Source organism: Anopheles stephensi, chromosome 2, assembly GCF_013141755.1.
Source record: "Anopheles stephensi strain Indian chromosome 2, UCI_ANSTEP_V1.0, whole genome shotgun sequence".
NCBI classification, from domain to species: Eukaryota; Metazoa; Arthropoda; class Insecta; order Diptera; family Culicidae; genus Anopheles; species Anopheles stephensi.
In genome coordinates this window covers 32,625,420-32,637,198 of record NC_050202.1, presented here as the reverse complement: position 1 = coordinate 32,637,198, position 11,779 = coordinate 32,625,420, and the positions used below count along the sequence as shown (strand labels likewise).

Below are 11,779 nucleotides of genomic sequence, written 5' to 3'. Positions count from 1 at the left end.
TCTATTAGGGCAGCTCCGTGTTCGCCCGAAGATGGTTCATTTGCTTATAATTACCAATTAAATGTAAAATATCTCCCTCTCTCTCTCTCCTCATTAATCCTTGTCCTCGAGACAACCTTATGCCAGCGCCATTCGTAACGATTTTATTCCCGAGCGCTCCAGGAGCAATGTGATTTAAAGTGCATTTAAATGAGTCTAATCTCGTGCCTCGTATGGAAGTTTGCCACTGCTCGTGCCCTGTTCGAAGTTTGCCACTGCAATGATCAATAAGTTCTGCATAATCTGTCGTTTTTCTTGCATCTCCCTCCCCTCCTTCCCCTCTCGCTGGGCCAATCCACTTACGCTGGGAGGTCACGTGAATCTTTTGCCCTCGTTTCGCAAGCAAATGAAGCATATTTTCACGCAAATTGGTTCCCTCATGTCCGAACGTTGCCTACATTTGGGCAGGGTGTTCTTACGTTTTAGGGGCTCTCTGTGTTTTTTTTCTGTTGTTGCCTTCGGTCGTAATTGTTCGTTCGAAATCCGGTTGCAAGGCTTGGTTGCGTGCCATGCCGCCAAGCCGGTGCTTTAGGGCGGTGTGGTTTGCAATTAGTGGATCGAAAACGGGCTGCTACTGCGCTGCGTTTAAAGTTAAATCATAATTAAATAACTTCGGCCAGTGAGCTGACCGCTTACCGGGCCCGGGGTGCTTCCTGTCTCGCACGCTAGCCGTGCGGTATGGGTATCATCGGCAATTCGGGAGGGTGGTTACTTGCCGTTCCTAGTGGCGGCCACCTGCATTAGCATACGGGAGTGCTTTTGGTGGTTGGGTGGTCGGCTGGGTGGGCAGAAAAAAGTGGAACTTGCAACTCGTTTGCGTTTGTCGCTTTCCCGTTCCGAATTTCGCTCTCCCGGACGCTACTTAGCATGGGACGTCACGCAACGACCGGCCGAGGTGAAAGGCCCGCCGGCGCCATACGAGAAAATCAGGGATGAAATCTTTCCCTGGTTAGCTGGCGGGATGTTCCCGCTGTGGCTTATGTTGGCATTAGGTTTATTTGAAAATTTACTCGATTTCGTAAAGGTAGTATAGTAGATAGTAGTGGATCGAGAGTAGGGGTTCTTATGGAGTGGGTTATTGTACGCCAATTTACAGTCGAAAAAATTGAGCATGCGAATTTCGTAAGACCATCCGGAGTGTGTTAAGCATGCGACACACATTTTAATAATAGTCAACATTTTCATAAACCACTCACCACAGCAGCTAGATTGGGTGGAATGAAAATGGTGTGTGATAATGTGGAATGGAGCAAAGAATCGTTGCTCGTTTATTTTCTATGTAAAAACGGGTTCGTGAATTGGGAACAAAATAGCAAAATTCAAAATTTTAAGGGTAATTATGAGACTGTATTTCTACTGTTCACTCCTTCCTATTCCTATTCACTTATCTATTAGGCGGTAGATCCGCGTCTTGGCCGGTCTTGGCCTGCAAAAATCCTCGATATCGTTTCACATTTCTCTAGATCACGATTCAACACCATCACGCTTACTGTGCCCTGAAGATGGCCTAAACTCACTGAAGCCTGACGAATCCAATTCGCTGCACGATAAGAGCTCTGCTGCACGCTGAGCTCGCCGGACAGTTCGTAGAGCTTGTCATTGTAGCGACTCATCCATTGTCCTTTAACAAATATCGGGCCGAACATCCTTCTGAGCATCTTCCTCTCGAAGGTGGCTAAGAGCGTTTCGTCAGTTTTTGCCATAGGCCCACAGCACTGTTTGACCTTGATCAAAAATCTCAATGAAAAGAAATTCAATTTGGTTCCAAGATCAACCCATATCAGCATGAATGGATCATGGCTCCAATTATGTCACTGTCAGATACATAAATTACTCATTCTTCAGTAAAATTGAAGGTACTCCCCCTGACAAAAAACACCCTTATATTTAAACCAACACTAACAAAGTTTAGAATATTGAGGAAAATTAGGAGAGCAGATCAGAAGCGAACGAAGCGAAGAAATCGGACCGTTTCACTTCGCTTACCACTGCACGTCTCAATGGCACATGTCCCGCTTGTGATGACGAATTAAAAGTTCATAAAGAACATCCTGCCCTTTATTTGCCTTATTCCGGGTATGCTCGGCAGTGGATATGAGGTAATTGCAGGGTAGTTGTCCAGGTGGTGATTGTGTTGAATTTGTTTAGGAGGATGTTATTGATGGTGATATTTCGGTCCGGTTCTATTGCTGTCTATTGATGTGATGGCAGTAGGCTTATTCTGTGTGGCAGGTCCTGACTGCATATAGTATTCAACAAGCAATGATAGCATAATCTTGACCAGATCAGTATCGAATTAAAAAACTATACGGTGAGATCTCTCCCGTAAAAGCAAGGGAGACTCCAATAATCTCGAGGTTGGACTCACTGATCACTTTTAAAACCAACGTCAACGAAGCCAAACACGGGTCAATCGCGTATTCGTTAGGCGCGTGCATGCAATGTCGAAGAAAAAGATTCGTCTACGCCATCATTTCTTCTACTGCGTCAATCGTGGTAATTGATATTCTTGGGATTTAAGAGTGAAGACAGTAGCTCAACTGTTCGAGCATAGCAAAAATTGTGCATTTGTAACAACAATTGCATACCTTCAGGCGTTGCAATCGAAAGTATTTTCCCCGTTGAAAAAAAACCCAGTTCTACTAATGTGTCAAACTAGCGAATCATACTAACAAAACTAAGACCCTTAAGATTAGCACCAATTTAACAGCGAAAACCATTTTCACAAGGAAAGTATCCTGCTAAACACCATCAATTCGCCATATATCATGTCGAAACACGTCCGGAGTTTTCCCACCACCCCTAAACCCCTTTTGCCAGATCACGCAAACCCTTCCATTGCGTTTACGGTGAAATTGACCACGAAATGCGTGATTCCTGATTTCTAGCACTAAACGAACACTTGCAGCCCCAAGTCCCCCGCGCAACTTACACGCGTGGTAATGCAATTAATTTAACGGGATCCATCTAGTGCTGCTAAAGCAACCTCACTAATCATACTCAAACTCTGAACGAACACGCCCCAAAAACTGGACAACTGGGCACTCTTCACCGTAAGCTGGCAACACGAACACGGCTAATAAGCTCTTGAATCTGTTGCAAGGGAATGAATGGGTCGAACCGAACTATGGGAAGCAGCGAAGGAAACACGCGAAAAAGGATTGCCACCAGTAGAATGACAAAGTGCAGCAAAAAAACGAAAGAAAACGATGGTATATACAGAGCCCAACCGCCGTGTGAGCTGGTATACGTGCTGAAGTTTTCCGAACGGTGTTTTGTAGTATGACACGTTAGTCGTAGCGCAAAAAAAAACAACAACTCACACATAACACGCTACACCCGTTCCAGCAACGCAAGGACGAGCCCCATTTGGAACATCGTCTGGAAGAGGGTTTTCTGGGATCGCATTGTAGCAAAACGGCACGTCACCATGCACGCACGCACACGTAAGGCAATCCCTTCCATCCGAACCTGTGGAAGACGTGGGACAGCACTCACACGCAAGGCCGGAAAATTAAAAGCCACCCAACAAGCAGCGAGATCTCCATCTCCTGCCGGGGGATGGTAGCTTGGGATATAAACTACACGCACCCATTTCGGTGCTTCTGATCGGTCCCGGCGATAAGTGCGAGCGTAACAAGAAACGAATATTTCGAAAGTAGTCCACCCCACCGTACGCTATTTATTGGCAGTTCGTTCCGGGGTGTGGGGCTAGTTTTTTCTTTCAGCACGTTCAAGTAAGAACACGGCTCGATGAAAGGTATTAAGGATGTTTTGTTTTATTTTTTGGGGATGGTTGGGGTTTTTTTTTGGCCTGACGAACAACAACCTTCTCATCCAACATCGGCCACCTTCGAGCGATGACTTCATGAGGTGTTGACAGGGGACACCGGGTATACCGGGTACCTGTCTCTGGAAAGAGTGTTTTTGTGTCTTTCGCTTGGCTCGTGTCAGTTTGTCACTGAATGCATCCTTAAGTGGCCTTCTCGGGGTAGGCAGCACGTATTACTTACTGTGAAGAGTCATTGATCGTTTCCTAGGTTTTAATATTTTAGGCTTTTATGTGCGGAGTATTCATATGCCCAATAAGGCATACAAATTTATGGATCGCTCAATTTCGTTCCTCATGAATTTTTTTCAAACGAGAGAAAGTTTCTTACTTTTTTATTCTCCCTTCTATCAATTAGGATCGCTTCTATAAACTTTTGAGCCAACCACGTTTCCTGTTTTCTTGCGGACGACCTCAATACAACCCGACAGGATCGTCCAGTGTCATTCTGGATAGTGAGTTCTATGTTTCATTGCCATCATTACTTTGAAAAATGTTTGGATTATAATAATTTTTAAGAATAAAAAAAACACTCCATTGTACAGAACACTCTCACTTTCATGTGTATTTGCCAATATGTTTGAACATATTACAACTATCTCTGAATCCTTTTCCATAGTCTTATTAATCAGTAACAGCCTCGATTTTTCCTCAACCCTGGTGTATTTTACATCTTTCGTTTCCACCCACATTCGATTGCATCTCTTATTCGTTATTTGTTGAGAAATGGTCGCAATTAGCGATCAGTTGCATCATTTTTTCCTGTTTTCAGCCATTTCGCTGTGTGAGACACTTCGCATTGATTTTTTGGTGGTTGAAAGGAATCCACGAAATAACCGGTAGGAGTAACACAACTGTGCTCGTCGTGCCATTCGGTTTACAACTCATCTTGATTCTCATCAATTCTCTGTGATCATATGGATGGTGTTAAATTAAATGTTAATGTCTCGACCTCCTTCTGCTTTGGGCTTGCCGGTGTTCTCCAGGGTAGTGTTTTAAGCCCTTTAGTTTAGATCTCGTCCGGTAGCTGTAGTAATGAACCTTCAAAGCATTATTAACCTTGTTTTCTCTTGATGATCTAGTAACTCCCTCGTTCTTTAGACTGACTGGTGCCGTTTTGTTTATCCGTTCTTCCATTCCTGTGCCCTAAAACAGGCTATTTTTACTGGCGCTGTTGAAAAATATAAAATTCAATCTGACAAGTCGCATTCACCTTAGCGGTCTGATGTGGCTACCTCAGTCATGGAAAACTTACTCTACCGGTGATAACACCTCACGTTCTTCGTTCAGGTTGCTCCTCACAACCGTTGGGACCGATAACGTCTGCGGATTCGTTCACGCTTCCACCTGAGTCTTCGAAGAAATGTCGCTGCTTCCGACGGTGGAGCTCGTCTGCGTCGTCTTCTTGCGAATGGAACTGATGGAAGTGCTCTCTCTCTCTCTGGGAGAAGGTCTTTTTCTGTTTTTTAAGAGTATAGAAGACAGTACCGTCCCAGTCATCTTTATTTATATCCATCGCAGCTACCATTGCCCAAGCCTACCGTTGACCTGGTCAGCCTCCCGTGAACATGCCCGTCGGTACCAATTAGTACAGATCTGTTTCGGTGGCTGCCCCCTTCTCGATGAGTTGTTGCATCTGCTTCAGGGTTCCTTAGGAACTTCAAATCGCAAACCTGGACACTTGGAAAGACCTGTGGGAGTAGAACATTAAAAAACCACCTCATCATGCTTCCGTCCTGTCCACAGAAGCAGTTCGGTTATTTTTTTGACGCCTATCTGACGTATTTGCTGTTCGAAAGATCCCCCGATTGCTGTCTCTCTTGCAATATCATGTTCTTTCCATGGATCATACTTTCGGATGTTCTCCTTCGCCCAAGCGTAGGTGGAGGAATCTGAGAAGTCATGAGCAATACATTAGGAAATCTTAAATGTATTGCTCATGACTTCTCAGATTAACCATGTTTGAAAGCGCTGTACTTTTCGCTGGCCAGATCTTTGCTGGAGTTTGCTGGAGGTTTGCTGTTCACATATTCCTTAACATAAGCTAACCATCGATTCTAAGTGTCAGTTAGCATTCCTTCCTTCTTCCAAGTTTCTTACCGTTCTTTTCATATTAATCATCCTTTTATTACCCTTATTGTGGTGTGTACTACGCTCCTATAACTCAAAATTACTATGGGAAGCAAGTTATGTTACTAATTCCAGATTATTATCTTTACTTTCAGTCCCTAAGTCCATCTTTACGCCTCTCGATCTTGAATATAAATATCTATAGTTAGGATTTGGAACCACGTTTGCTTTGTTGCTTCGATCTTTACTCTTCGAATGCTAAAACCGATCTGATCTTCATGAGACGAGATAAGCGCTGACGGGACGAGGCAAACGATCTCGCTGCCGAACGTTGACGCATTTGATGGTGTTGATGGCACAGCGTTAGGTCAGCCGGACATCACTCTACTTTTATATAACTTTAATGTTGTATTCAAATATCATAATGTTATTAAACAATATTAATATACACAGTTCAAAGAGCTTGTGATGCAACGGCTCGTGCATTGTACTTAGCCCTCAACGAATCAAAATAAACACAGCCGCAGTTCTTTGTGCAGGACAAAAACGAAACATAAACGAACCGAGTTTAATCAGATGAAGAGAGTCGATATAAAGACTGGGGTCTATTAACTTTTCTCGCCATGGCACCATGACACTCTAGGAGCACGACATTCTTCTGCACAATCTTGTTGATTAAAAGCTGCATTCTCATCTAGTTGAACTTTATCGTACATTCATCTCCTACCCCAAGCATGCCACTGAAACAGGGAACACATAAAATACCCCCTTCGACTATCCTTATCCACCCCATCTTAGGGCGTTTCCCCCATCCGACAGAACGAATGAAAACGAACCACGATTTATGCGCCCGTATTCTCGTATGAATTATTGATAATAAGTATTTGAATCGCTAATGAAACACCGGAAAAGTGGAGTTACACATTTGCATGCACCATACTGGCTGTGTCGCTAATTAACATGCCATTCATTTGACCACCCGCGTGTTTTCCCTTCGCCGACCCGGCCCCTTACCCCCACTCGGTACCCAATCTTCCGTGATGTGGTTATAAATCAATTTGTACCATCCGTTTGCGTTCCGGGTTCGTCTCTTCGTTTTGAGCGGCGATTTAGGCCGCTCACCGTCGACAAAGTAAATGCATGGTTTACACGGCACGCGGCCGTGGTTGCGCCGAGGAAAGGCAATGGAGCATGTATCAAGAAATTTCCCATTTGCCATGGTGCATAATGCCATCAACTTCCGGAGTGCACGGTAAACGCCGCTATGAATATAAATCGTAGTCATTGAGTGCAGTGACTGCAGTGAATTGTCCTACATTTGAAAACCGATTGTATCCAGGGTTTTTTTTTGTTGTGTGTGTGCATAATCACGGCCTATGGTTAGGATTGTTGTTCGTTCGCTCATCTTATCGGCAACCGCATGTTGTCCTTGCAGGTTGTTCGCGTTCGATCGATCATGTTCAGCGCGTGCGAGAATGCTTCACAAGTCGTGCAAGTGTTCACGGCCGATTTTCGACATGTTTTTCTACAACAAATGGCACTGTTCTTTTTCTAATTCTACTAACAACCGCGTGTTTTTTGTGTGTGTGTGTACAGTGTCCTCTTACTGAGTTGAATGAAAAGCGGTCGCCATTCCTGACAAATGGGTCGATCACCGGAGGGGCCGGAGAATGAGAATCGTTCGTTCGGAAATCGTTTACTGGGTGCGTTTGACGGGCAACCGGAACCCGTACGGCGTACCGATAGGATCTTGTGATAGTAGAAAATAGTGGCGAAAGATAGAGTCTAGCTTTTGGCGCTCTCATACCCGGTTTTGCCGAGTTGCGAGTTGTTTTGCGAACGTACTACACGCGGAATTGTTTCACAGCCTAAAGGGAAGTCTTCCCGAGACTAGCGGATTATTGATGAGCGCCGATAAATTCCACCGATTGCGAAAGGCGAGACCGGTCGCACATACGGGCGCACCGGATTCGGCGAAAAGGAATCGGGCCACTCGAACTCGTCCCGAACAGCTGCAAAAGGGACCGGTTCCCATGTTTCACCGTTTGTCTTTATATCGCCGCAATGAATCGCGAAAAGCTTTCGAGCTGGCGACCGTTTCGAAATGTTCCGGCGTTCTTGCTGGGGACGTACACAGTTGCCGCCGGAATGCAGCAAGACCATCGGTTGCGTTGCAGTGTTTGGTGCTTTACCGTGCGCCAAAATGCCGGAGATAAACATCGCAGCCAGCACCATCGCGACCGACGTCCAGCAAACGGAACTGGACCCACAAATGAAGCACATACAACACACACGCGGACACACCCGGGGACACACAGACACAGGACGGTTAAAAGGATAAAGTGTTATTTATTCGGTGCCTTCTGTTTATGTTTGCTTAAGATGCATCTCGCATGAAGCCTGCACCAACTGGGTCCGCTTGCCACGTCCTCGCTAGCCGGTACGCTCGCTGGCCGGCATAAAGAGCACATCCGACAACAACCACTCGAGACGCCGGCTGCGAGATATATATGGGGAAGCGCGTGGACGATGTGTCGGAAAATTAATGTCCTGCTCGCCGGGACGCCAGCTCTGGGGCCTGCCCGGGTGGCGTGTCTGAGTGTGTTCGGCCCGACCACGGGGCGAATAAATGAGACGAACAAGACATAAACTTTTCGATGGCTAGCGTCCAACCGTGGCTCCCAAAAACGTCCGGTAAGATCTCACCTCACACTGGTCCACCGGAGCCGGAGCGGTCCATGGCGATGAGTCTTCTTTGCGGAAAACACCCCGAGACTGCAAAACCGTTCCTCGGTCCCACAATCGAGTGAGATTGAAAATCTGCCCAAGGCAAAAGACAAATATCGCGCACTCCAGCGTTTGAGAGTGAGTTTTCCCATGGCAAAGGATGCATCGAAAGTCTGTGGCGGCCCGGACACCAAGAATCTGCTCAAAGACAAATGAAGATCCTGGCCTCGGGGGCGCCGTGTCACATCACGGTCACTTTCACAGTTGGCCTCACCGAGCGAACGGAAAGACGGTTGGAAGCGTCTTAACCGTAGTGCGATGTGCAGACGAGCGCATAATATATTCGTGCCAATTTGCTGAGTGATACTTGCTTGCGTACACACACACACACACACAAACACACGCGCACACCTGGAAGCTGTTTCTGGTACGTTCCGGTAGCGTGTGCGATTAATGAAGTGTTCCGGTGGCGTGTTTCCGGCGGATGATGTCCTCGTCGCCGTCGTCGTCGTTGGTGGGTCGGTAATCTCACGCCACGCTCGGACTGTTTAATCTTCCGAACTCAATAACCGTTGGTGTTGGTGCACAACCAACGGCCAGGTGTATGTGATTGACAAACACCGTCATCATCAACTCGTTATCGGCGGGGCGATGAGTGATCTGTTTAGGGTTATTGGTATCTTTGCGGGTGGTGTCATGTTAGTGCCGCTAGGCTGATGCAGTTTATCCTGTTCTGACAGGCAATCGTGCCGCATGGTTGCTTTCACATAGTTTATCCGAGCTTGTTTTGGGGCCCATGATTAGGAACGTGGCCGCCTGAAAGTATGCAATCGGGTGCTATGTTTATAACCGTTACCTATTATTAGCACATAAAGAAGGAGCCGAAGCATTACTTTATTCATTCAATTGTTTTATTCGTTGAATTTTCCCCCAAACTTGATATTATCTTAACGTGGAGTAAGAATATGTTTTCCACCGTCCACTCGCAGCAAGGTGCCCGTGATGAAGCTAGCCGTCGCATCACAGGCCAAGAAAGCGATCGATGCTGCCACCTCATCGCCAGTTCCAACGCGTCCCAACGGATGTGTTGTCTCGCAGTGCTTCAGGTAAGCGGCATAAGCTTCATCTTCCATACCGATCGCCTTGTGGAAGTTCGTCACAATGACCGCTGAAATGTTTGGCAAAAAAAAGTTTGACAACATGAGAACTCCCCAATGCAGCTCGCTGTCCGCTAAGCCCGACTTACCCGGATTGACGGAGTTTACGCGCACGCCCTTCTCTGCCAGATCAAGCGCAGTACAGCGTGTAAACTGATCGAGCGCCGACTTGGACACACAGTACGACAGTGCATTGTGGAACGAATTGGTACCGGCCACACTCGACACGTTCACGATGTTACCCTTCACGGCAAGCAGATGCGGCAGAGCCAGCTTGGTGAGGGCAAACACCGACCGCAGATTCGTATCCAGTATGTCATCGAACTGTTCCAGATCGGCTTGCTCGATGCTGCCGGCCGCTCCCTTACCAGCATTGTTCACCAACACATCCAACCGTCCGTACTTGGCAATGATCACCCGTACCAGCCGTTCGAGGTCTTCGCGCTTCGTAACGTCCGTCACGACGGTAAGTGGCTCCACCCTTCCCACTGAGACACACTCCTTACGAACTTCGGCAAGCTTCGCTTCATTGCGCGCAGCCAGCACACAGGTAGCGCCCAGGTTCGTGAGATATTTTGCCGTTGAAGCTCCAATTCCAGAGCTGGCTCCGGTGATGAGCACCACCTTACCGGTAAAATCCATTCTCAACCACTGACGACACGGTACTGGCACAGCTGAAATTTAATACGAATGCGGTGCTGTTTTTCGTGTCATGCTTTACACACATTATCTTATCGCCGTTCGCGAACTGATAGGTCAGTTACTGTGTGTTGTATGTGTACAGTTGCAAGATAAAAAAAAAATACAAAAATGGGTGAAGCATTGAATGCGGTGGGAGGCACGCTTAAAGCCTCGTGATAAGTACAGAGGCAGATTGTTTGCAATGTCACTTAGGGTTGGACGCACTCAGTGTCGCTCAAAATGATTTTCCAAAAAGTTTTCTTTACCTTGTGTAAAGTAGAGCTCCATCAAGTGATATTGTTTTAATAAGTCAAATCTCACTGAGTAATATCATGAAATATAATTTAAAGTACTTTTATGTGCCATTTAACTGAATAGTAAGACTGGCTATCTTAAAAATAAACGGTTCTATTAATAGCACCTGAGCTAAATAACTTGTGTCTTTTTTGCGGCGCAGAGAATCGTGACGGATTTGATAGATGTCGTATAAAATACTAGAGATTTGTCACCTAAGAGACTTGGTCGTCCAAAGAATCTCGTCCACAACAAGAGCGCTTTGTTCGAAGAGTCTATGCTAAGCTACAATTTCATAGACCGCTACATGACTTCGATCTCTACCCCGATCCTATTTTCCAATATCTTCGCTCAAGAAGCCTCATCTACCTAGATACCCGGTAGTCGAAGGGGACCTCATTTACTTGTAAGTGTTGTCTACCAAATGAACTCGTACTGAGCGAAACATCGCTGCCGAAGCCTCATTTTTCAAGAGACTTCTTCGTCCAAGAAGTCTCAGGTAACAAAATATTTTAAATTCGAAAGAGCCTCTCCAAAGGGCTCATCATTTCAAGGACCTTCCCGTGAAGAAGTTCGCCGAAGGATTCTCATTTATCAAGGCATTTTATTTTCGAAGGAACAAATCCAAGAGACCCATCGTTTAGAAGACTTTGTCTTGTAAGGGTAATAGTTGTCTTCTCAAAATAGTTTCAAGAGTTAATAATAAACTTTCTCGTCCTTTGGCTTCACGAGGTACACCAGTATGACCCTCATGATTGACTTTGCAAAAAATACTCTAATTGAAGTACACGGTTGACAGTACGGCGTCAAGCCGTCAGACTAAAATTATAAATAAATGAAGTACACGGTTTTGCAATATAAATTTGCCATTTTTTTCCATTTGTATTTGGCTTATCATATCAAAACGAGCCATACTTTATTTGGAAGTTAACAACGTGCAGTAAAATTGAGAATATTATTGGGTGGGTTAAACAAGTGAAAC

General features: G+C 45.7%; 1 protein-coding gene across 1 annotated transcript; it reads right to left on the bottom strand.

Moving 5' to 3' along the window:
* Positions 1-9,524: 9,524 nt before the first annotated feature.
* Positions 9,525-10,728, bottom strand: LOC118508020 (17-beta-hydroxysteroid dehydrogenase 14-like). The gene is made up of 2 exons (XM_036047410.1): positions 9,912-10,728; positions 9,525-9,833 (listed from the first exon to the last, which is right to left on the bottom strand). Exons 1-2 carry the CDS (start codon positions 10,462-10,464, stop codon positions 9,613-9,615), a joined length of 774 nt encoding a protein of 257 aa, XP_035903303.1. The 5' UTR covers positions 10,465-10,728; the 3' UTR covers positions 9,525-9,612.
* Between the last annotated feature and the right edge of the window lie 1,051 nt (positions 10,729-11,779).

Bases quoted from the DNA above. Each gene is read 5' to 3' on its own strand.
- LOC118508020 (XM_036047410.1), bottom strand. From the start codon at position 10,464: ATGGATTTTACCGGTAAGGTGGTGCTCATCACCGGAGCCAGCTCTGGA. The intron at 9,834-9,911 runs GTAAGTCGGGCT...CAAACATTTCAG, and splicing joins CGTAAACTCCGTCAATCCGG to CGGTCATTGTGACGAACTTC.